At 42.1% G+C, this 22,770-nt stretch overlaps 1 protein-coding gene across 3 annotated transcripts; it reads left to right on the forward strand.

Moving 5' to 3' along the window:
- The first annotated feature begins 414 nt into the window (after window positions 1-414).
- Window positions 415-22,705, forward strand: TM6SF1 (transmembrane 6 superfamily member 1). Of its 3 annotated transcripts, XM_063345632.1 has the most exons (11): window positions 415-815; window positions 2,659-2,777; window positions 2,876-2,979; window positions 4,294-4,391; window positions 5,353-5,456; window positions 6,333-6,415; window positions 7,817-7,938; window positions 12,584-12,688; window positions 14,689-14,781; window positions 15,746-15,865; window positions 21,237-22,705. In XM_063345632.1, the coding sequence occupies exons 4-11, from the start codon at window positions 4,371-4,373 to the stop codon at window positions 21,426-21,428; spliced, it is 840 nt and encodes a 279-aa protein (XP_063201702.1). In that variant the 5' UTR covers window positions 415-815; window positions 2,659-2,777; window positions 2,876-2,979; window positions 4,294-4,370; the 3' UTR covers window positions 21,429-22,705. The 3 variants fall into 3 exon arrangements, with proteins under 3 accessions (XP_063201702.1, XP_063201701.1, XP_063201703.1); XM_063345631.1 differs by lacking the exon at window positions 2,659-2,777; XM_063345633.1 differs by lacking the exons at window positions 2,659-2,777; window positions 7,817-7,938; window positions 12,584-12,688; window positions 14,689-14,781; window positions 21,237-22,705 and having other exon boundaries at window positions 15,746-15,831.
- Window positions 22,706-22,770: the final 65 nt, after the last annotated feature.

Genomic DNA, 22,770 nt, shown 5'->3' on the forward strand with positions numbered 1-22,770 from the left:
GATACTCATACAAAGTTTGAAGCCAGAAAAAAAATACTGTTGGATAAATTCAAACATATGCCTAAGTTTTCTTAATTTTCTGGCATTTAAATGGAAAAGGTGAGTTCATAATTAAAGCACTTTTAAAATGCCATTGCCCTTGTTCTTAACAACCCAGATAAATTCTGATGCAAAAAGAGATGCCGAATTTTCTCTCAGGGGTTTCTCGGAGACTCCTGCCCTAGTCGGATCGGGGGAACCCCTTTCCCACCTACCACCTTCCCCCAAGACGCGTCGCGTCCGAGAGACCCGGCGCACACGGCCGCATCCACCGGCCATTTCTCGCCGTGCCGTTCGTTAACGATTAACCTCCGAAGCCTCTTTCACAACGCTTAGTCCAACCGCGACAGCATCCACTTGGCAGTCCGCCGCTGCCCTTCCTCGCCGTTTACCGGAGGAGCCCCTTTCCCTGCCGCCGCGGCACCACCGCTCGGGCAGTCCTCGACCCCCCCCGGAGCCCCGGGGCAGGCGGGGAGCCCCGCGGCCCTCCTCCCCGACCCGCGGGCGGCTCCGGTTTCCGAGGCGGATTTAACCTTTCCCGCCGCGGCCAGGGGGCGGGCGGCGGGCCGAGGCCGGCGGACGCCCCTCGGCGGGGCGTGAAGGGCTGAGGCCAGGCGGCGCCTGGGGCAAGGCGCGGCGCTGGCCCGGGGGCGCAGAGGGCGGCTGCCGCCTCCCGCCGCGGGGATGAGCGCCTCGGCGGCCACCGGCGTCTTCGTCCTCTCTCTCACCGCCATCCCCGTCACCTACCTCTTCAACTGCCTGGCGGCCGGCGGCAGGTGAGGCGGGCGAGGCCGGGCGGCTCCCGCCCCGCGGGCGGCGGGGGCGAGGGAGGTGCGGGTGGCCGGGGCAGCCCGGAGGGTATTTTTAGCGGCGGCGCAGGGAGAGCGCAGGGGCGGCGGCGGGGCTGAGCGGGACGAGACGAGGCGGCGGGTCGGGCCTCGCCGCGGGCGGCCGGCCGGGCTCGGACGGAGGGAGACCCGCTGCCGGGTCCTGTCCGCCTCCTCCGCGCCGGGATGCAGCCGGGGGTCGTGAGCCCAGCTTGGCCGCTCGCCCCAGCACCCTCAAAACTGCCGGTTCCGCATCACCTGAAGCGCGTCCCGGCCGCTGGTAGCGCCAAAAGGACGAACCGGCCCGGGAGGGATCGCCCGGTCCCGCACCGTGCCCCGACCCCCGGGGCGCCGGGGGCTTCCCGCGGCTCTGCGGCCTCCCCCCGGCTCCCCCGTCACGGCGTTTCACAAACAAAATCCAAATTCTGTTTAAAAACGAGTGGAAGGACTCACCGGCCTCAGTGAGCTCCGCACGCTTCGGGCACCCTGTGAGACGTGCGAGTTTTAACTGAAAATGTCCATATGCCCTCGACCTGTCAAAAAAAAAAATTGGTAGGATCCCAGGATAAACCGCAGGTCTAGAAAAGAAAAGTCTTTCCTCATGGAAAAACCAATGTACTTAAAGGTCCGTGTGGTATTTTGTGATCTCACAGCCTGGGGTGTTTTGCAACTTTCCTGCACAAATATTTGCTGCATGTTTTTAAGGCTTTCCTACATCTGTTCCTTCCTCATTTTCCTCCTTCTGGCCGATAACTTAATTTTTTGTTTCTCACTAAAAGAAATGCTGAATAACACATGCTGACTTACTTGATTCATTGCCAATATTTATTTCAAATTGATAGAGCGCAGTGAAAAGTCACTGCAATATTAACAGCTGTAATGGCGTGAAGAAATTCATCACTGGGAAAACAAACTAGCAGAAGATTCAGACCATAAAATAAACCGTCAAGCTAGTACCGCTCATCCTGACTCGGAAAGTATGTTTGTATATATTTTGAAATATTTGATCTCGCTATTTTTTTACAGTAATTTTAAGTCAAGTTTCAGTGAGACTCAAATTGTCATAGTCACTATTATTTGTTAGTACACAATCTGTTTTCTTGACATACAGAGTGCTACCATGTATAAAATCATGTGCCAAATATTTTTAGCTTACGCTTCTGGACTTTACCTAACTTTCCACTCCTTTTTCCCCCCGTACACAGGCACAAAAGTGAAGACTGACAAGAAGAGTCTGTCTTAAAGAGGACTAAATACATTTCATGCACTTTGAGCTATAAACCAATTTCAAACTGGTTTTCTTAACTCATGTTTTCTTGGGGAAGGAGACAAATTTGCTATGCACTGAAGATTTTTGTGCTTTCCTCCACCACCACTTTACATGCGCTATCATTATAGCCCCCATCTTCCAAGAAAAGGCCTTTTCTGCCGAGCCCACCTGTATTGATTACCGAACCCCTCAAGCGATCCTGCCTTATAGGGCTGGGGAAACCTTTGGTAGCCTTTTCAAAACTGGAAATTAAACCTAGATCCATCATAGGCTTTCCACACTGCTATTCCTATTCCATGGGACTGATGTGTTTTATTTGCAAATATGTAATTTCCTGAGTAGATAATTTATTGCTAAGGTTAGACTAGATGTCCCTAATGATCCTACTCTTGTTGGCCTTTAAGTTTTCCATCATTTTTGTTTATTTTTGCAGATACCAGCATGAAAACTGATTTTAGTCAGACAAATCTAGTCTCCTGGTTATGTTGTTTATCTAGCTATTTTCGTATTTTCTTTTTTTAGATGATCACATGTGAAAAGACAGCCACATAAATTCTGCAAAACTATAAAATGAATACTATGGCAGACTATGCGACGGATTTAATAAACAGCCTTTTAAAGTATTAAAAGTTACTTTAAGAGTATGTGCATTTGAGGATAACTGGTAAGAAAAGCTGAAGAAGCAAAATTCCATCTCTTTTTTTGTCTTTTAAATTCTTTTTGTTTAATACTGTTACAGTTCCTGGGTACTCGTTGCAGTTGGATTGCTGATTCTGGTTTTTATTGCTCTGTTGGCTCGTGTCCTTGTCAAAAGGAAACCACCAAAAGACCCGCTGTTTTATGGTATGTCTTGGTAACGATGAAGCTAAATTCAGAAAGTGTTAATTTATATATATGATAATATATGATGGTTATTTCAGATTGAACATTTAAGGCACGGCTTCAGAACCCAGTCTGGTGAGGTGCTAAGGAGCCAAGAAAGAAAGAAAGACTGAGGAGAAAGAATGCTTCTTTTGAACCTTTTTATTCTTTTCAAGTAGGAGATCCAGCTTAGGGACAAGCCAGACTTCCTATTTGAAAAGAATAACACTTGAGTTGAGCTGTGAATGTGTTGGAATACTGTCATACCTGCTCTGTTAAGATCCTTCTTGTAGCAGGAGTTAGACACCACAGTAGACCTCTCAAGCGTATCTGTCTCATCCTGGGTGGACTCATTTGGGATTTTTGGATCTTTGTGATCAATGGCCTCCATGGTTTGGTGTTTCCTGTGATTGAATACCTTAATTCTCCCATTTTTATTAGCTTCTGTGTTAACTCACCTTTGTGATATCTAAGTTCAAACCACCCCAACTCCTGGCTCGGGCTGTCTGCAGACTTGGGCAAACATTTCTATATTGATACTTTGCCATGAAAGAATAGAAACATTGATTACTTTGTAAAAGGAAACCATAGATCTAGATTACCTTATATCAAAAATCTAGAAGAAAAACCGCTGCTGTTTTTTGAAATTTTACAAGATGGGCCCATAGGCAAAGCAGCATACAAACCACCTGTATTTGCCCTTTGCCTTCCTCCTCTTTACAACTCGTAGGCGTCTGTCCTCAGTGTTCTGCCTGAGGCCGGGAACTCTCAGTTCACGTTGAAGTCAAAGGAAATAAGTAACCTAAACCTACTGCAAATAAATTTCCTGTCTCCAAGGAGTGACTCGCTAACTAACGGTCTCCTATGGACTGCGGTGGCTAATGCAGTTTGCCTTGTTGACCTCCCAAAATGGCAAGTCACAGTTCCCTCCCCGCCTCCTTTTTGTTGTCCTTTCTCCTTTCCAAGAGATGACCACAGTCAAGGTTCTCTACTTCATGTGACCAAGAATTTTGAAAGGCCACATTGTCCTTTCTGCCGACACTGACTTTCCATGGAGGCTGCACCTACAGCTCTACAGAATTTCACATTCCTAAGAACTTCGTTGACTAACCACTAATGAAAAAATGCTAAGCTATGTAGGGAAGTAATATTGTATGTTAAATATCTGTCACCTCAAAGTAGATGCACCTAGTTCAATAATTCTCTGCCTGACTGAATTTCTCAGACTGTGAAGCAATTGTGCAATTCTGAATCTTTATTAACTTATTAATTTCCCCCCCCTTTATCTTATTACAGTTTATGCTGTATTTGCGTTTACCAGTGTAGTGAATCTAATAATTGGACTGGAACAGGATGGAATTATTGATGGATTCATGACTCATTATTTGAGAGAGGTAAACAATTGTTTGGCTTACAAATGTAAACAAAATCTTTGCCGTAACTAACTTGGTATTTGTCACAGAAAAATAGCCACTTACACATTCAAAAGAGTCTTCTTGAATTTGGTCATTGCCCTGTTTCATTACTGTTGCAGGCAAAACCTTCACTGATGTGAAATCACTGACTCAGGAAAAAGTAGCATACCGTTCAAGCTGCAATGTTATTTCACTTAGTTTAAGTGACACGGTTCTGTACTAACTCCTGTGGAATTGAATAGACTGTAGATGTTTGCAGAAAGCCATAGGTAGCACTCAGGAGTGGATGCGTGCTGCAGTACCTAAATGTGTTACCAAGAAGGAAACAAAGTTGCATCTTTATTTTTGCCTAATCACTTTACTAAAAGGAATTAAAGTGGAGTTAAAAAATGATGATGCCAGATACCTAGTCAGCAGAATCTCTTGGCTGCTGAATATCAACATCCACCAAAAATAGCTCAGTAAGAGCTTGATATGAAAGTCACTGAAGTCATTGAAAAGATTCCGTGAACTTCAGCGTGAAGCGAGTTGGACCTTACAAGGTTATATGTTGTCATCAATATGTTCAATACTGCGGTAGATCTCTAGGTTGCTAAATAGATCTTTACTTGTTCTATGTTAGATGTATCTTTATTTTGTAGCTTTTATCACTAAAATATGAAAAAGTAATATTTCCATAATGTAGCAGGACAGTACTGACAGTCATACATAGGCGTTTGCCCTTCCATCTTGCACCCTATTTTGCAGCTATAGAACTGATTTAATTATACCTGATCTTACCTAAATCAGCTTTGTGCTTGGAAACGTGCATTGTCAGTCAAAACCAGTACCTCTGAATTGAAAGAACATTAGTTACTTTTCTGAAATTGTTTCCTGCTGTTCTTTATTATGTTTTTCTTCCTCTAATCGCTGTATCTTTTTTAAAATAAATGTTCCCTAGGGCGAACCGTATCTGAACACTGCGTATGGCCATGTGATCTGCTATTGGGATGGTTCCGTTCATTATCTGATGTATCTGCTGATGGTGGCAGCTATTGCATGGGAGTAAGTAATTTTGATCTGTGTACCGTTTGCTTTGCTTGCATTCTCATATAATTTACAGAGGGCTTTCTTTTCGGTGCAGTATTTAGATTTTTCTCTCAGGACTGTTGCATGTCTTAGACCAAAGCAATGCTATTAAGATTTCATTACTTCCAGGAACTGTACCCTCACCAAGTTACCCTTTCTCTCGGCTGAATAAGCCCAGCAAATGCATTGAGTTGTAGTCTGTCATCTTCACTGTGCAGCAGAGAACATGGCCTCTTTGAATGCTTTGTGTTAGTTAAAAGGAAATCTTAAAGGTGATGCATGTTAAAACTACGTGTGAAAAACCATTTTTTTTTTCCAAATAACATATTTATGATAGGAATAATGTATTGCTAAGTATGATGATGATCTCTCATCCACGTTAGAGAATATCATGCAGTTTAAGAGAAAATGTTTATTTCTAGAGATTCTTATGTTTCTTGCTGTTGAATAAAGAGTTTGAGGAAAAAAGTACTTAAATTCCAGAAGCTAATCTACCCACTGGTAATAGAAGCATGAACAGAATAAAATTAATTATTAATTCTTTTATAGTCTTGTACAACCTATGATGTGCAAAACCATGCAGTCAGCCTTCAGATGAGTGAAACAACAGCAAATAACTGAGTATGCACAGATCCTGTTCTGTTCATGTGATAACCACACACACGAATGTAGGATTTCTCCATATCCCCCTCTCAAGGGGCAAGAATCCACTGTTGACTTGTGGTACAGGTTTTAAAGCCTTTACTTACTAAGATACAATCATGGTAATCCGTATAAAATTTGAGAGTGATTTGGAGTAGTAGATTTTTAGGGACGGTGCAATGATTACATCTTTTATCCTTTTTTAAACAGACAAAGCTATAGAACCATTGGCCTCTACTGGCTAGGTTCCATTATCATGAGCATCATCGTCTTTATGCCTGGAAACATTGTCGGTAAGAACGTAATTTATATGACTTTTCCTCATGAAACATTTTCTAAATTCAGCATTAGGCTATGTGTATTTTACAGCAGTAATGGTTCCTTTCTGTAATAATATGAAAGAGGAATTTTAGCTGTATCAGTAAAGAGATGCAAGGTATTTTGAAATTTAAATATGAGGAGGGGAAGATGGAGACCAGGGAAAAAAAAACAACTTTCAATTTACACTGTTCTGAAGGAAAAAAAAAAGTATTGTATTTTGCTATACCCATAACTTTCATCCAAACTAGGTTTAATTTAAGCAATGAGACAATAGCTGTCTCTTAGTATCATAAAAAATTATAAATCTTATTTTGCGTAACATTTAAAATCTACTTAATAGTCTGACTTTCAAGCAGATTACAAGAGGGATCCAAATTGCCTTTAAAAGTGAAATCTGGAAGTTGCTCTATTTTCAAAATAAATGTAACATTCATAGATTTCTAACATAAATCAGTGCATAGCTGTGCTGCTAGAGGTTGAGAATTGTAATAAAAAAATTTCACATCATTATTACTGATAGTAATAGTGGTCATTTAAGAGTACCACCCTCCTTCGTTAAAAATTTCCTTTTTAGCAAAGCTTAAATTGATGCTGAGGAAAATGTTCATGGGTCCAAATCCTGTAGACAGCTTTAGAAAAGCTTGCTTTGGCCCTGCTTCTTATGACAGAGGAGGAATATTCATGGTACAGCCTGGGGCCAGTCCAGTTCCCTCCTCCGTAGACACACACGCACCACAGAGAAAACAGTCAGTGGATTTAATGTGACAATATCTCTTCCTCTTTCCCCTAGGGAAGGCAGAGAAACTTGTTGTCAAGAGCATGCCTTCTGCCTTCCTTTCTGACATAGGAGAGTAGCCCTGTAAAAGACACAGTTTTTCTTGATTTACCTGGGATGAGGGTGGCTCTCTCAATTTGTTTTGTCCTCAAATATTAGCACAGGCCTGTAGGAGAAATCGGGACTTTGGAAAACAAACATGATATCAGATCTTAAAAAATGGATACATTCCTTTTTTCCATACTTTAAAGAATGATGTCTCTATTAGAAGCAGGTTCCATTAAAAGGTTTCAAAGTGGTGCCATCCTATGGGATTACCTAGTGCAGAGTGACAGAGGTGGTTTCCCGTCCCCTCAAAAAACCCCTAATTTCTGAAATGGCTTCCTGTCCGATACGCTCTCTGTCACCTGTGACTCTACTGTTATTAAACACATGATTTTCAACAAGATTCGTGTGTTGCTTTAACAGCGATTTCTAGTGTTATATGTTTACATTACCATAGCTGCTTCAGGTTTGATATTACATAGGATTTTTTTTTTTTTACTCTTCTGCAACACAGCTTATAAAATGTATGACAATTTGTAATTATTTTTAACAGGCAAATACGGAACAAAAGTGTGTCCTGCTTTTTTCTTAAGTGTGCCATATATTTGCCTTCCCATATGGGCTGGGTTCCGAATTTACAACCAGCCTTCAGTGACTCACGACACTCCAGTCAAGGTAATATTATTGTATTTCAGTGTTGGCTGCTGTTAGGAAAACTGAAATATGCTTGCTGTTTCTGCAGAGTTTTATAGGCCCCTCGGTGAGCCTGGAATGTACTGTAACTCTTCACTGTTACGACAATTGCTGCCAGGCTGTATAGACACTGTAAAAATATCTATACTGCAGGACCATTTCATTATGGTCTGATAAAGACAAAGCAAAAGAATCTCATGTTTAAAGGAAATAATCCATTTCTAGGTGTAATTGTGTTAACACCCTCTGTCTATTCAGTTTCTGACTGTTTCAGTTTCTTAGCTGATGAAAATATTGACATATACCAGCTTCATAAAGCAACACAAAATCCTTATAGAAGCTCTGCAGGAGCGTTCTTCTGCAGGTGACTTACAGATTTCACGTAATGTAATACTTTTTTGAATGTGTGTTCTGCAATATTTGATTTTACAGGGAAGACATTGTACATTAATTGATATGAATATTATTTACACACTTCTTATTAAAAAAATCTGTAAAAATAATGTTTACTTAAAACTCCTTAGACCTTTGCTTTTGAATTTAATAGTTCAGCTGTAATAAGATTAACTGAGCAATCAAAACATGCAATAATAGTTTAGGTGCTGTTTTATAAAAAAAAAAATGAAAAAAAATCCCTGTGGTACAAAGCACAGAACAGATCTTTAACTCTGTTGCTATTAGCAAGCCAGTTTATTGCCACAGCACACCGTATGAGTTGTAAGAAATATGATCAATTAATATTTTTGCATCACAAGAGATGGGTCTCAGTCAGGTTCGTTCTGTAACTGAAAGCATAGACACAGACGGAGGAGTTAGTTCCAGTCCCATAGGTGACAGGCAGGAAGCGTGCAGGTGGCGTAGCTTATGGCATAGAATAACAGCAGACGATGCACTGACAGATTTTCCCAGAAATGTATGAAAGGTAACATTCAGCCAGCCAGCCATGACTCTTCAGCAGGAAAGAGGGGTATAGGCAGTTGTTCATATCTCCCGAAGTTTGAAGAACCGCTATAGAATCACCACTTTTAGGGCAAATCCCTATGAAAGGCAAACTGTGGGAGACTTCAGGTGCCAAACCCTCTTATACCCTCCTACATAGGCCTATAGGAAACCACACGTCCCATCCCAAAGCAATTTGATCTCATTTACTTAAGGGTGTCACTAATTCTGTCCAAAACCACATTCTTTAGAGTCATCAGGGTAGAGAAGTTAAGTGTAGTTAAAGGCAGCAATGGAGATTTTTGCCATATATATTAGCAAGAACATCCTTCTCACGGAGGATGGATGAAGGTTTCAGTTTGTTTTCCTAGTACTGAGAACACCACAGAAATCCCTATTGTAGAAAATATGTGATGGCCTGCTTACTCGCTGAAATATAGCCATGTCTCCTACGCTTATCAGGAGTTAAACTGCCTACCTAAGGTTTGAGATTTTACTTCGGTATATGTTGCAGAGAAACTTAGTTTTAAAATTCTATTTCAAAAAGAGTGCATAAAATGCTGGTGATCTGAAAATTTAACATTGCACTTCTTAGTGAATCCTTTCTTGTAAACCTTAGTTTCCCTGGTCAGAAGATCGTAGAAAAAGCCTTGATTCCTTTCACCAGGGCCTCCTACCCTTCCCAAGTAATTTCCTTTTTAGAGTTAGTATTTTATCTTCACAACTAATTTATGCTCCGTATGAGAGCATAAATACCTAGGTTCAATAACTATATACCTGAAAATGCCTTTAAATCTTAACATGACTACTCATGATTTTTTCTTACTTCTTATACAACTCTCTCAGTCCTAAATTAAGTATTGTTTCCAGGAAATAATTGCGTGTAATGCTACTAATCAGCTAGCTAATCATTGTAAGTCATGAAAATATTTAGTTCTCTTTCAATAGATCATTTGCAATTAGCTGTAAAATTGAACTTTTTTTAGTTATCATTATTCAGAGTTAGTATTAACAGATTTAGGAAGAAAATGTGATAATGCTTTTAAACGCAATAGTGCAAGTATATAGAAAAATACTTCCATGAAAGCAACACGAGCAGGGTATATTTTGTTGGCCAAGGTATTTAATATTATTATAAACCAGTCAAAAAAAAAAAAATCACAGTGGGGACAGAGGAGAGGTAATCAAGTTTTGGGTGTTTTCTAATAGAGGTGGGTGCATGGGAGAGGAATGGCGTTATGCTCTCATTTAGAATCAAAGCAAGCTGTGCTGCAGTGTCTACAAAGCCCCGCAGATTTATCTGCAAGTATATCAGCTCAGAAGAGTTTAATGTGATTTAAAATTCATTAACAGAATACACATAAATTCAGATTTGCACACAAATTCTGAAGGGACTGTCTTCTGTGGACAGCACACAAGATTATTTTGATTCCTTAAAACTGTTGATGTAAAGAGCCTCTCAGAAGTTATGGAAAATAGCTTTTCCCTGGAAGCGAGAGAAATTGCAAAGCGTGCCTACACACTTCCTTGCTACACAAAAGGAACAGCAGGGCTGGCGAGAGCTGTGCAGAGTTCAACGTTGTTTGCAATAAATGGGAAACCTTTGGCAGGTCATCTCTACTCGGCCAGCGTACTTAGCACGCAATTCACTTCAGCGCGTATTAATGCGACTTTGCTGTGAAAAAGAAGGGTGAGGCAAAATTACTGCGTAGCTGAGGTCTGTCAGCAAAGTGCATACTGTCTTTCAATTTCTTGCTTCTGCTTTTTTTTTTTTTCCTTAGCTTTGCATTTTCATTTTGTTTCCTTAAGTGTATGCACAGAGAAAAAAGGTGCGAGTTTTCTGTACTTTGGCAATTTCACAAACTCTTACTCTACCAAAGGTTGTTGCCACTAGTATTGGCTTTGTCTCCAAAATCTCCAAGTACAACGTTCTATTGTAGCTTTGTGATCACAGTAAATATGCACATTCATTTAGTGTACCTTTTGAAAGGAAGAGTGATACATACATACATAAGCTTCATACTTAGACAAAAGTGGAAAGAAAATGTATCAACCCTCAGACTTTGCATTATCCTTAGGTAGTCTGCATCTGAGAATGACTTGCAACTCAGCAGCCATGGGAGGCCTTTGTCTTTCATAGCAATAAATATTAGAATATAGACATTCTTTGCAGGTAATATTATAAACATTCCTACACTACTACTTTAAATACTGTAAAGTGACACCATACTGCTAGAACAGACCTGGTTTTTGTGTTTGAAAAACAAAAAATGGCATCACCTTTTTTTTCTGAAAAAGATCTTTTAATAGAAAAAAATAGTTTTATGAAAGGGATGGCCTATGTGTTTAAAATAGCCATATTTTTGTTAAGCTACAATTCAGATCTTGCAGTTCTTACTCAGGAATAGGGCTTGCAAGATCGGTTCTCCTGTTTCAATAACTTCATTGTGAGTATCTTGATCCTGAGTGCTTTTAACTGTGCCTCTACATCCTAATTATTGTTTTGTGCTTTGGAGACAATTCCACAAATGTATAACAGGAAGGAAATCAGGTTTTTCTTTTGCTGTCTGCATGCCAACACACAGCTAATAAAAAGGAAGAGGAAATGAGTAACACATATAAATGGGGAAGTTTTCCCTCTGAACTACAGAAAGGTACTCTGATGTGCTTATAATTTTGCCTGTGACTACACAGTGCTGAAAGTGTACCCCAGGTTATTTCCATGGGTCTTGCAAGTTTTACCACGTAGGCAAAGAGATGACTTTTGTTCCTACAAACCACCTTCCATGTTAGATACCTACATGGCCTTTGCTACCGTAGGCTGTGAACCCCTCACATCTGCTTGTGCGGTGCCGCGGGGGGATTCCTGTTCTGAAGCTGCGGAAAGGGGGTACAGAACAGATGAGATCAGGGTGCTGAGTAGCTCTGCCGTGCCCATCAGAGGAATCCATAGCGTACAGCAATAAAAGAATGAAAGAAAGATTTTTCCACGTGCTCCATACACACATTTCGTTCTCTATTTCTGCATTACATATTAAGATATATTATTTACTCACTGACCTCAGCAGAGAGCTCAACTGCCACAGAAAAGCTTTTGTTTTATGTCAGTGACATTCCGTCAATTTCCATAGTGTCACAGGCTGCTGAAGCCCAGCATTCACTGTCAGTAATGAGATGACCCTCATTTTGCCATCTCTCCAAACAGTCCTTTTACAAAGTGCATTACATTCAACTTCAAATATTCGAGACAAACCTATGCTTCCAAAGCTTTCCTACATAGGGACATTCAGGAAAATTAATTAATTCTGATTAAAAATAGACGCAACTTTGAAGTTAGTTATGCTGCTTTAAAGCCACATGTGGTTGCAGAGTTAAAGTAGTGTTCATTTGATTTAGGTTGCTTTGAAAGTAACCGAATCTGTATTGAAATGGCTTTAGTTGGATCCATCCATTTCTAGAGTTTATTCGGGTTAATTTTCCTCAGTGCATCCTGTGAAGCCTGAAGTCACCTTTTTAGATGTGGAAATATGTCTCTGAAATCAGTGGGTAAATAGGGTAACATAACTGAGAACTAACTGCGCCTATCGCAACATTTCATCGCTTCACTGTTCTTATCGCCAGTGCTCTGGAGTTAAATACACATCACATAGAACCGGGCTGTACTCACGAACCACCTTCTGTGTTGCAGGTGGTTCAGGAAGTCCAGAAGAAAGGACTCTTGAGACGGCCAGTAGATTTACTGTTAGCTGCGTACCTCATTCTAGCAACGGGGTTTTGCATATTTAGGGGCATGGTAAGTTGAAACTTTTCTGGCCTCTAATTTTCAGTCTAACTTTTAAATTTTAAATCATTCTGTCTCTGTGAAAAAGTATGTACATTTTGGTCAAGGGAAACCCCGTGTCTCTCAGGATTGGAACAGGCCTTAGATATAAAATGGACCAATTGATTATTTATGATAATTAGTGGTGCTTTGCTTCTCATTTTGCCCTGTGTAAGTATGTTACTCTTGTGCACAATCACAAGAGTAAATAGCATCCCAAGTGCAGATCAACATAACCTAAAACTGTTTTCATCGATCTGGTGTTACATTTACGGCCAAGAACATGGAGACAAACCAACTAAATTCAATCTGTGTTCATGTTTTTCTCACCAGAGACGCACAGTTAAAATTCAATAGGAAGCCAAGTGAATTCACACTGCATGAGCTAAAGGATAACATTTCCACCTGAAAACAAACAAAAAAAAGATTTATCCACATTACCTGAACAACACATGTTGTTTCTACTTACCAAGAGCCTTTTTTTTTTTTATATAAATGTTTGCTTTTTAAGCATATAAGAGAAATCTATTCCTTTGTCAGCTCTAAAGCATTTTCGGTCTTAAGCAACTTCCAGAAGGGAAGTGGTATATTATTCAGTGAACAGAACTCAAATATTTAGGTGTCTTAGACAACCATCTACTTGCTTGATTTGTAAATTTGATCTTGTTTAGAATAATTCAAGTAAGAGGTGACAATAAGTACCCAAGCGACATTTTATTTACCTAGTGCAGATTGTCCTTTTGTAGTTCTGCTACTCACATTAGTCTCATTTTCTGCTCTTTCTCTGAAAACTTGCCTCTCAAAAATACTTTTTTTCTTCTAACTTGTCACAGACTGCTTTGTTATAGATCGTGCTACCTCAGATCACCACTGATGCAGGTTAATCAGCTGTTTTACCTGTCATTTCACTGCAATCCCACTTTTTCATTTCTCAGAGGAATTTTTTTGTTGGTTGAGTGTGGTCATTTCCTTACATATTTCCTTTATCAAACAGGAACTGCTTACCAGCCTTACTTACGCGTACAGAGATCAGCTGAACATCTCTGTATAAGCTGCAGTAACCATGATTGGTGAAAGAGCTAATAAAACATAATCCGGTGTAATCCACTCAGACCTGCTTCTTCGATGCCCATGTTGGGAAAGAACAGGGAGGAATATACAATGTTTGTAAATCTTTGTGTTTCCCCGACAAAGTCACACAACAAACACATGAAATTAAGTTGTGCAAAACTTACTGCTCAGTCCCGTAACTTAGGCATCAGTGGTGCCTTGCCATAAAACACTCAGCGACAGCTGTTGACACAGATTGCTAACTTATTTTAGAATACTATTTTTTTGTAGTAGTTTTGAAGGCTACTATGAAAAGAAACTACCTTTGCAACTGGGTCTCTCCATGTTTATTGGGAGCTTTGTGCTTTCTATAGGAATGTAAAATCCAACAATCTCTCCTTTGCTACTCTGTTTTTAAAATTATTATTCTTATTTTAAGTAACACCTGTCTCTCTGCATTGCTCTCCACTGCTACCTTGCCACAATGCGATTCTTCTCTTGGACTACAATTCATAGCTTGCTATCCTCAAATTGTGTGCTTAACCTGAAGTTTCCACCGTTTGAGCAATTTTCCATTGGAAAGTTCATTTGTTGGGATGAAAGTCTGTTTGTCAGAGCAAATCAATAGCAATTATACTTTTCCTCCAGCATAGCTAACTGCCTAAATTCTCTTCCAGTCAAAACCCTTAAAGCAGGCTGTCAGTGTTTCCTCGCAAGCCCTCTGAGCAGGAGCTGGGAGGCGGCTGCATTTCAGCCTTGTAACTGGTGATCAAACAGATCACCTCCGCAATAGTTTGAGCAAGCCTGTGGGGTAGCAGCGCTGCAGACCGCTGGTGGGTCTGTAGGGCTGGCAACAGGTGCCAGGTTAGCTAAGTTTTAGAACAAATTCTTTGTTCACGGGAAGTTTTAAAAATTCTCCTTAGATTGCTCTGGATTGCCCTGCTGAACTCTGCCGGCTGTACATTCAACTTCACGAGCCTTATATAAAAGATCCTGCTGCCTATCCTAAGCTTCAGGTAAAGCATTGACTGTGGAACATAGAGTGTTAAGAACTGATTTGTTAACTGGGGCGAAGATGAAGCCATGGGTTGCACAGATGACAAGACCAATATGGGAAGTATTTGGGGATAGCAAGTTAAACGGTATTTCATGTTTTCTACTACAGCCATTACAGGGTACCAACTCTTCATTGTGATAAACATAACTTAGATTCAAATCAGTTACCTAGAGTTATTCATTCTAATTACTCAGGCTTCTTTTAATATAGTCCGTGAAACAGATCTGCATGATTTTTATGATCATTCCCTTTCCTTAGAAGGGCAAAGTAGACTCTCAGCCAGGAATAATGGAGCAAAAAGGGGTGTTACGCTTCTGTCACCAGTGACATGTGACACTTTTTACAAACCCTATTTACACAAGTATTGCAGAGGAGGGAATGCTGTCCTTTAGTTTTGTTGTGTTTGCAAGGTGGCCATTCTTCCACAACCCCCGCTGCTGCATGGGGGCAGGGCCTGAGCGGTGAGAGGATTCAGGAGTGAGGGAATGGGCAGAAACAAGTGTCTCTGCTGGACCTGTTCTTTCTGGGAAAGGGATGGCTGGGGTATAGCTCACACCTCCCAACTGAGAAATGGACACCCATGTTGGGTTGGACATTGAGTGAGGTCAAGCCATGCTTATTGGCATGGTCTGAAGATGGCAAGGGGTTGGAAGACACGTGCTGGGATGAAGTAGATTTGGGTGGGGCAAAGAGACAATAGCCGTCAACATGACTGGATCCAGCTTACCCTAAGGTCTCCAGTAAAGAGCAGCCACATATAAAGCTCTTTTCTCAGAGAAGCTATAGCTGCAAAAAGGCCTGGGAATTGTTGCTGCCAGGAGCGTAGGTTTGAGTAGTCTCAACTGCTCAGTCAGCAGCTGGCTGGTTTTTAAATGCATCTCCCTCACTCTGCAAAGCAACTAATATTTCTGTTTAAAACGCAGATGCTGGCATACATGTTCTACTCTGTGCCATACTATGTGATTGCTCTGTATGGCCTCCTGGTGCCTGGTTGTTCCTGGATGCCTGATTTAACCCTTATACATGCTGGAGGACTAGCTCAGGTATTTCTTTGAAAACGTTCCCTCTTGAATTACAAGTAAATAAGTAGAGACCTATAGAATAAATAAGGGGCCCAGGGTTTGTTCTTCCCATGCAGGTTTTATGCTATTGCAACTCAGATCGCGTTTTGTATATGTAAAAAGCTAACTTAAGGGAGTGGGGAATCAAACCTATTACATGTTTCTAACAACTGCATTCTTGCTTTAGTAGACTTTTCTTCTGCAGAATCTTTTTATTGGGCTCATTTAAACCCTACTAAGCACCATGCACTCTTTAGCTGAGACCATGGAGGAAGCCTGTCTTAAAGCCGTGACAGTCAACCATATAAAAAACCTCAAACACAACAAAACAGTACAATACATTCTTTCCACAATACTTGTTGGCCAACTGGGTAGTTTGAAAAATACAGATGGAAAGAGTACTTATTAGTCACATAAAATGGACAATATCGATTGATGATGTTGGTACAACATGGGGAACCTCCTTGGCCACCAACCACAGTGACAGTAAGACATGCTTGCGTTGCCAAAGGCAGACCAATGATCACACTTTAACTCATTCTGTTCTGATTCTCTTAAACGACTGTAGTTAATTACTAGATGGTGCTGATGCTTATGAGAAGACTGATGGAAACAAAGTAAATGACTTCTCATGACACATAGATGACCATTCAACAGCTGAGACGGTGACAAGTGATTTGTACTGTACGTAGGAAGTGAAATGCGCTCTCAGCGTCCAGACAGAAAATACACACAGAATCCTGCGGCAATAACGAGAACATAGGGACACAGCAGTAAGTGGAATTCAGGTACCACTACTAGACAAACACAGACCAACAGCTTGCGCCTCAGGCCTGAGAGCAATCATAGATACAAACTACAATCCAGCTCAACTGCCCAGTAAGGATGGGGGCACTGACATTTTATTTTCTATTTGTGAGCAATTATCACAGAGACTTTATTTTTTTTCCCCAAAAAGGTTTATAGATAACCTTGAATTACCAAATTATATCAACATAGAATCTGGCAAACATATAAGTGAGGAGGTTTAAGATGCTCCAAAGGTATCATGAATATTATACAACTTTGGCCCAAATCTAAGCTAAAAAAAGCACAAGGCAGCTAAAGTAGGCAAGCCAGTGTCAGGAACCTCTCGCTACTGACAGATTACTCGGGTTTCATGAATTCCCTAGACAGTCGTGAAAGAAACTGCTCCTTCAGAGATTATTTAGCACAAGGAAAAGGAAACCAGAAGTCAGTGTCCTGACTGTCACCATCTCGCAAACTCACCAAAATGCTCTGCCTCCCAAATTGAAGGCAATTTTTGTTTGGTTGGTTTTGGTTTGTTGGAGTTGGTTTTGTTTTGTTTTTCTCCACCCACACCCCCATTAAAATGTTTCCCACAACAAACACTTTTTATTTTTTCAATGGCACTTTATACCTTTTAGCTGTGTGCTTAACACATGCATCATTTTTTTGCTGAAGTCCAAAACCCCTCTATTGTCCCCTGTGGTTTGGCTTCAGGATAATTCTGATTTACACATTAGACGGGGGGGGGAAAAGAAGAGCTACTGGTAACCCAAAGCTAACACTCACAATCGCTTTGACTTGGTGAAATGTGAGCAACCTGGGTTGAAAAAAAAAATGTGTGTGACAATGAATTGAGGACTCCTATATTTTTATTTTTGTCATTTTGAGGCACAAAACACATTTCCAGGTTTGTCTTGCTGATTTCTCAAGTTAAAACATTGTAATTGATAATTAAAGCATATGTAGTTACTGAAACACCTTTCGCTTTCTATTATGCACAAAGGTCCAATGAAGGTAATTATCTAACGATGGAAGCAGTGGGCATTGCTCCCTGGGAACCAGCACTGCTCCTACAGATGGGCAATGCGGAGATTTTCATTATTTTTATTTCTATCATTATGAAGTATGTACTTTTTGCAAAAACCAGTCTCAAAATACCATGTGATGCATCTAAACTAAGAAGTGCCTAGCCTTTCACGCACAAAGAGAAATATTTACTGTTTTTCAGAATTACATATAGCTCTCAGCTTGAATTCTTCCATTACTATCATTCCGACTCCAAACCCAGGTTGTGACACTTCTTAGACCTTCTGAAGCTGCAGGAAGAGCTCTTGAAGTGTCACACAACTAAAGCACCAGGAGCTTTGATTATACAAAAGGGTGGGAATAGCCTCTGAACTTGATTAAATTACTGTTTCCCTATGCCAGTGAGCCACACGAGAAGGGGTGAAGAGCCACAGCCCTGCTATCCAAAACCATCCTGTCTCACCAGCTCTCCGCAGCCCAATGTCCCTGTTCTCTCAGATGTAGAAAGTTTTTCTCTATTTACTCCTTTTCTATCTAAGGGTTTTCCTGAATCCAGCAATTTTTGGTGGCTAGTTTCTGCAGTGCCTCTTGTCTACAAGAGAACCTAAAACCAAGGAATGTTTTTTTTCTCTCCCTACTCTACTTGATGGCTTTCCTTGGGCTCATAAAGGCCCAGTGCAAACCCCTCCAAAGTTACAGCTTTTGTCTGATTTCAGTCAGTTTTAGAGAGAAGGCACAGAGTGAAGAAGGGCTCCCAACCTTTTTCCAGGCCCTTCTCTGTCCCTAGCTGGAGGCCGTTCTTGGCTGCAGGGTAAGAAATATTTGAAGTATGATTAGTCTACAGGCCAAAAATACTGTAAAAAAAAAATTCAAAGAAACAATTTCCCCAGACAACCCAGACAAGAAGCTTAATGAGTAGCAGGCATACACAAATTGCAGTTGTCAAGTTGAGCGGTGCCACGTCCAGCAGCAGGCAGCTTCCAGTCGCTGACGGATCAGAGACTGGCCGAGGCTTTGAGGCCAACAGAGGCTGTGTGTTAGGCAGATAAGGCTACCTTAGAATTTTACCTGCAGCATCTCGTTTGGTTGATTTCTCAGCCAAGGTTTAGGGGTGTGATCCTCAAAGTCCTCCAGTGAGAGAGGGTTCAGTAACAGAAAGCACCGAGAAATGGCTTATTCGCTGAGAGGACCTGATGTGGGTGGGGTAACACGACGGACTCGGGGCTGCTCTCACTTATGGCAGCGCCAGACTATGGCCCACCAGGCGCACACACCCCTGCAGTAACTAACAGCGCTTGCCTTACTGCTTCAAATTACGGATTTGGTGCAAGCCTGCCTGGTGCTTGACAGAAGAGCAGGACTGGGCTACTGGTGAGTCAGAGACCTGCTTTTAAGATACACACCCTGCCCCAAGGGGTGGAAAAATAGGGAAAGAAACTAAAAAAATGCAGATGCAGAGTACAGTCACGGAAAGGAAACACATGAGATTAAAGACATAACACAATTTCCGCAGAGGCAAATCAAATTCAAAAAACCCAAATGTGACTTTGAGAGACCTAAATATCCTCCCTGGTAATGAAAGGAAAAAGCAATGTGTTATATTGAAAAACAAGTCTAATAAACAATAACTTCATTATATGCTGCATCGTTAGCTAGTAAAAATCTTCATGGGCTACAAATAGAACAAAATGTTTCTGCTTTTTCTTTTTATAATGCTCGAAGCTCACTAATGCGCCACAACTCTTGTAAGAGACACGACCACACAATAAGGCTTAGATCTCCAAAGGCACAGAGGAGGCTGTGGGAGTTGTGGGTCTCTCGGCAGCACCCCCTCCCAGCTCTTTCTGACAAGGCTTACTATGAAGTTACTATCAACTCACTGTGGTGCACAGCTGGCCACCCTGGGCGACAGGCAGGCCTTGCAATCCTCCCCAGAGTGGTACGCAGCTTAGCATCTCGTTCACCCCAGAAGAGGCTCCAAAATACTACCAGGAGGCTCTTGGTGTCCAGGTAAACATGAGACAGACACAAACCTCCTACCTGAAGCCTGACGGCAGCTGGTTATCTGCTGGGGAACCTGCTGCCTCACAGAGCACCAGGTCTTTGCTGCCGGGGCAGAGCGTGACCACCCAGGTGCCCAAGGCAGTTCCTGCCCCAGACAGGTGAGAACAAACAGGCTGCGAGAGGGAGGGGGAGTTACGAGGCTGATATAAAAAGGCTGCTGATAGTGTGCCCCTGAACATCTGTTCACTGTGTCACAGCGACTTACAGGAACGTGCTAAGTGGCACTCTGCTGGAGCGCGTTTGTGTTTGGTTTCTTTCTGTACTCCCTTTCCCGACTCAGGTTTGCTCAATCAGCTCTCCCCATTCCGGGGGGTGGTTAGAATCACCTGGAAACCGATTCCTTTTTCTGTTGATGTATGGTCTCAGACTAACCTTTTGCTAGAGGGTGTTGTATTAAAGCACCGGCACTGTATTTCACTTTCTACTTTGCTAACCATGATCAGAACTTCGTGAGTCCAAAATATCTCCTGCTGAAGCCAGAAGAGAGGACACGTTTTGGCCACAGTGTACTCCTCTGCCTTACTAAAATCCTGGTGTCCCTTTCTCCTGCTCTGCTTAACATCCAGCTGATGTTTATCTTCTCTGATCTCCTCCACTGCAAACTAGCAAATAAAAAAAATATTGGACACACAATAGTTAATGTGAACGAGCTGTGTCTTGAAATAGCAGGTAACAGATGGAGACAAAAGACAGCGACTATCCTGACGCTTCTATCTTTAAATGTTTGTTTATGCTAAAAATATGTTTCAGCCCAGCAAGCTTGTCTTTGTGTATAACCTTCACTGTAAACTTAACCTATACTTCAGAACCATCCCCAGCCCAAAAGCCAAATATTGCAGACGTTTCCTGAAATCATCAGGAGTTCTGGGATCAGAATCTGGAAGACTGAGTTTAAGATTTTTTTTTTTTTTTGAAATGGAAACTAATGTAGCTTCCAAGATTTTATTTTCTAACTGTATTGAGAGTGAGCGCGTGTCTGGCAGCTTCCCCTTGATGCCAAACACAAGGTTCCCGGGTAGGCGGGTGCCAGTCCCCCCCCCGCGATGGGGCAGAGGCCGCGCAGCGCAGGGCCCTGCGGTGACGCACGCGGCAGCGGCCACTCACCGGGGGGACCACGGACCCCGCTGCCTGAATGATCACCCTACACCAAGGGTCAGATCCTGTACCTGAGGTGAAGATCAGTGCCCCCAGGTGCATAGAACACGCCTCTGACCATGGGACCGACGGTTCCTCTTATGCCTCTTGTACCAAGACATGCATGACCTTAGTTTAGGCTGTATTTGTATCCCGCTGTGCAAAAGTACGATGGATAAGTCTGGAATAAAAGGGTTGGCTTGGCAAATATTCTGGAGTAAAAGGGTCGGCTTAGTAAATGTCGCTGGAGATGCATACTTGCATGCAGATGATGCTGTTTTTCCAAAGTATACATCAACTTTACCCTTTTTTTAATATATACGTTATATACACACCACAGGCTCAGTTTTCCCATATTGGTGCTTCTCTTCATGCTCGAACTCCCTACATCTACAGAGTCCCTGAAGAAGCAAAACAGTTTTTTCTGATATTGAACATAATGTATGGGATCCTTCCCCAGCTGCTGGCTTACAGGTGTGTCAACAAGCCAGAGTTTTTTATGAAAACAAAACAAGAAGAAAAAACGGAATAGCACAACTGCTTCCAGCTCCTCTTTTTGGCTATGTATAGAATTGGGTTGGGATGTAACCGAACTGCTCAGACGGAACCCCAATGAAGTGTGTACGATGTGTAAAATTGCCCAATTGTGTAAAGCTGCACAGTCTGTTTCGTTTATCCTACTCGAAAAGGGAAAATAAAGACGACTGCCTTCAGTACCACTTCTCCCCATTGTGCCTGTGCGCGGCAGCGGAGTTGCTAGTTCACACAGCTATTTTTAAGTAAGCCGCTTTGACAGTTTGAGAAATACTGCATGAAGTTAAAGAATAATAATGACGTCAGTGTTTAGCCTCCACACACCGAAGAATATCAGTGCTAGCAATCTCTATGCAGAGCTACTGTGGAATATGAAGGTCAATATTTTGAAGTGTGAAAAATTCACATACATAACTCTGTCACATGCACATGTTTTATTTGTCAAAAAGTATGTCTTGTGGGTCAGCCTTGTTAAAAAGCCCAAGAAATCTTTTAAGAAGCAATCAACTCTTACGGTAAGACTCCAGATATGATAAGCAAATCATATAGTTTTGTTAATTCTTTGAAGGATTCACTTCCGCAAGGACTGCTCATCGGCTGGAAGTTAAGCCTGTGCCCGGTAGCACTTGTGACCCGGGCAGGGAGGGCTCGTCCCCCCCAGGAGCCAGGCCGTACGCCGCAGCATGCACTGTCACACAGGAGGGGGTTTTGCCCTTTTCTCCTCTGCAGCTACTTCTGCTCACGCTGTTGGGTCACAAAGAAAGTATCAGCAAATACAGCGACCTTGGTTTGTGTAGTTTGCAATGGTTCCATTGGCAATTACAACTATTTCTATGATTTCTCTGTGTATTTATACTAAAAGCAGTACATTTAGTGCCTTTCTCACAGATGAAATTAGCTGTTATGTTTTAACTGGAAACACTTTATTTTGGGATGTCGACTTTTGGCTGTTTTGATTTAGAGAATTTTCATTTTCTTGTTAAACCCTAATGGGTAACACGAAAGCATCGGCTCCTGTGCGTGCGTGTGGCTCCTGCGCAGGGGGCCTTCGCGAGCAGCAGGACGTGGATGCGTGAACGCCCTCCCGCTGAACACCGAGGAGCGGGTCACGGCAGCGCTCACAGGAGGGAACCCACCATTTTACACCTCCAGCCAAAGGGGCAGGCCCAGAATAACCACCGCACGTCTCGGCCGATGCTTCTTGGCAAAAAGGAGCTCAGCAACGCTCTGCCCCGGCAGCCAGCCGCCCCGGTGGGGGGTCCCTCCAGGTTCCCTAGAGCTGGGGACAGCTGCAGCCCGGACATCGCCCCAAGAAACCAAACCCAGAGCTGTTGGCGGCA

Source organism: Chroicocephalus ridibundus, chromosome 9 (genome assembly GCF_963924245.1).
Source record: "Chroicocephalus ridibundus chromosome 9, bChrRid1.1, whole genome shotgun sequence".
Taxonomy (NCBI): domain Eukaryota; kingdom Metazoa; phylum Chordata; class Aves; order Charadriiformes; family Laridae; genus Chroicocephalus; species Chroicocephalus ridibundus.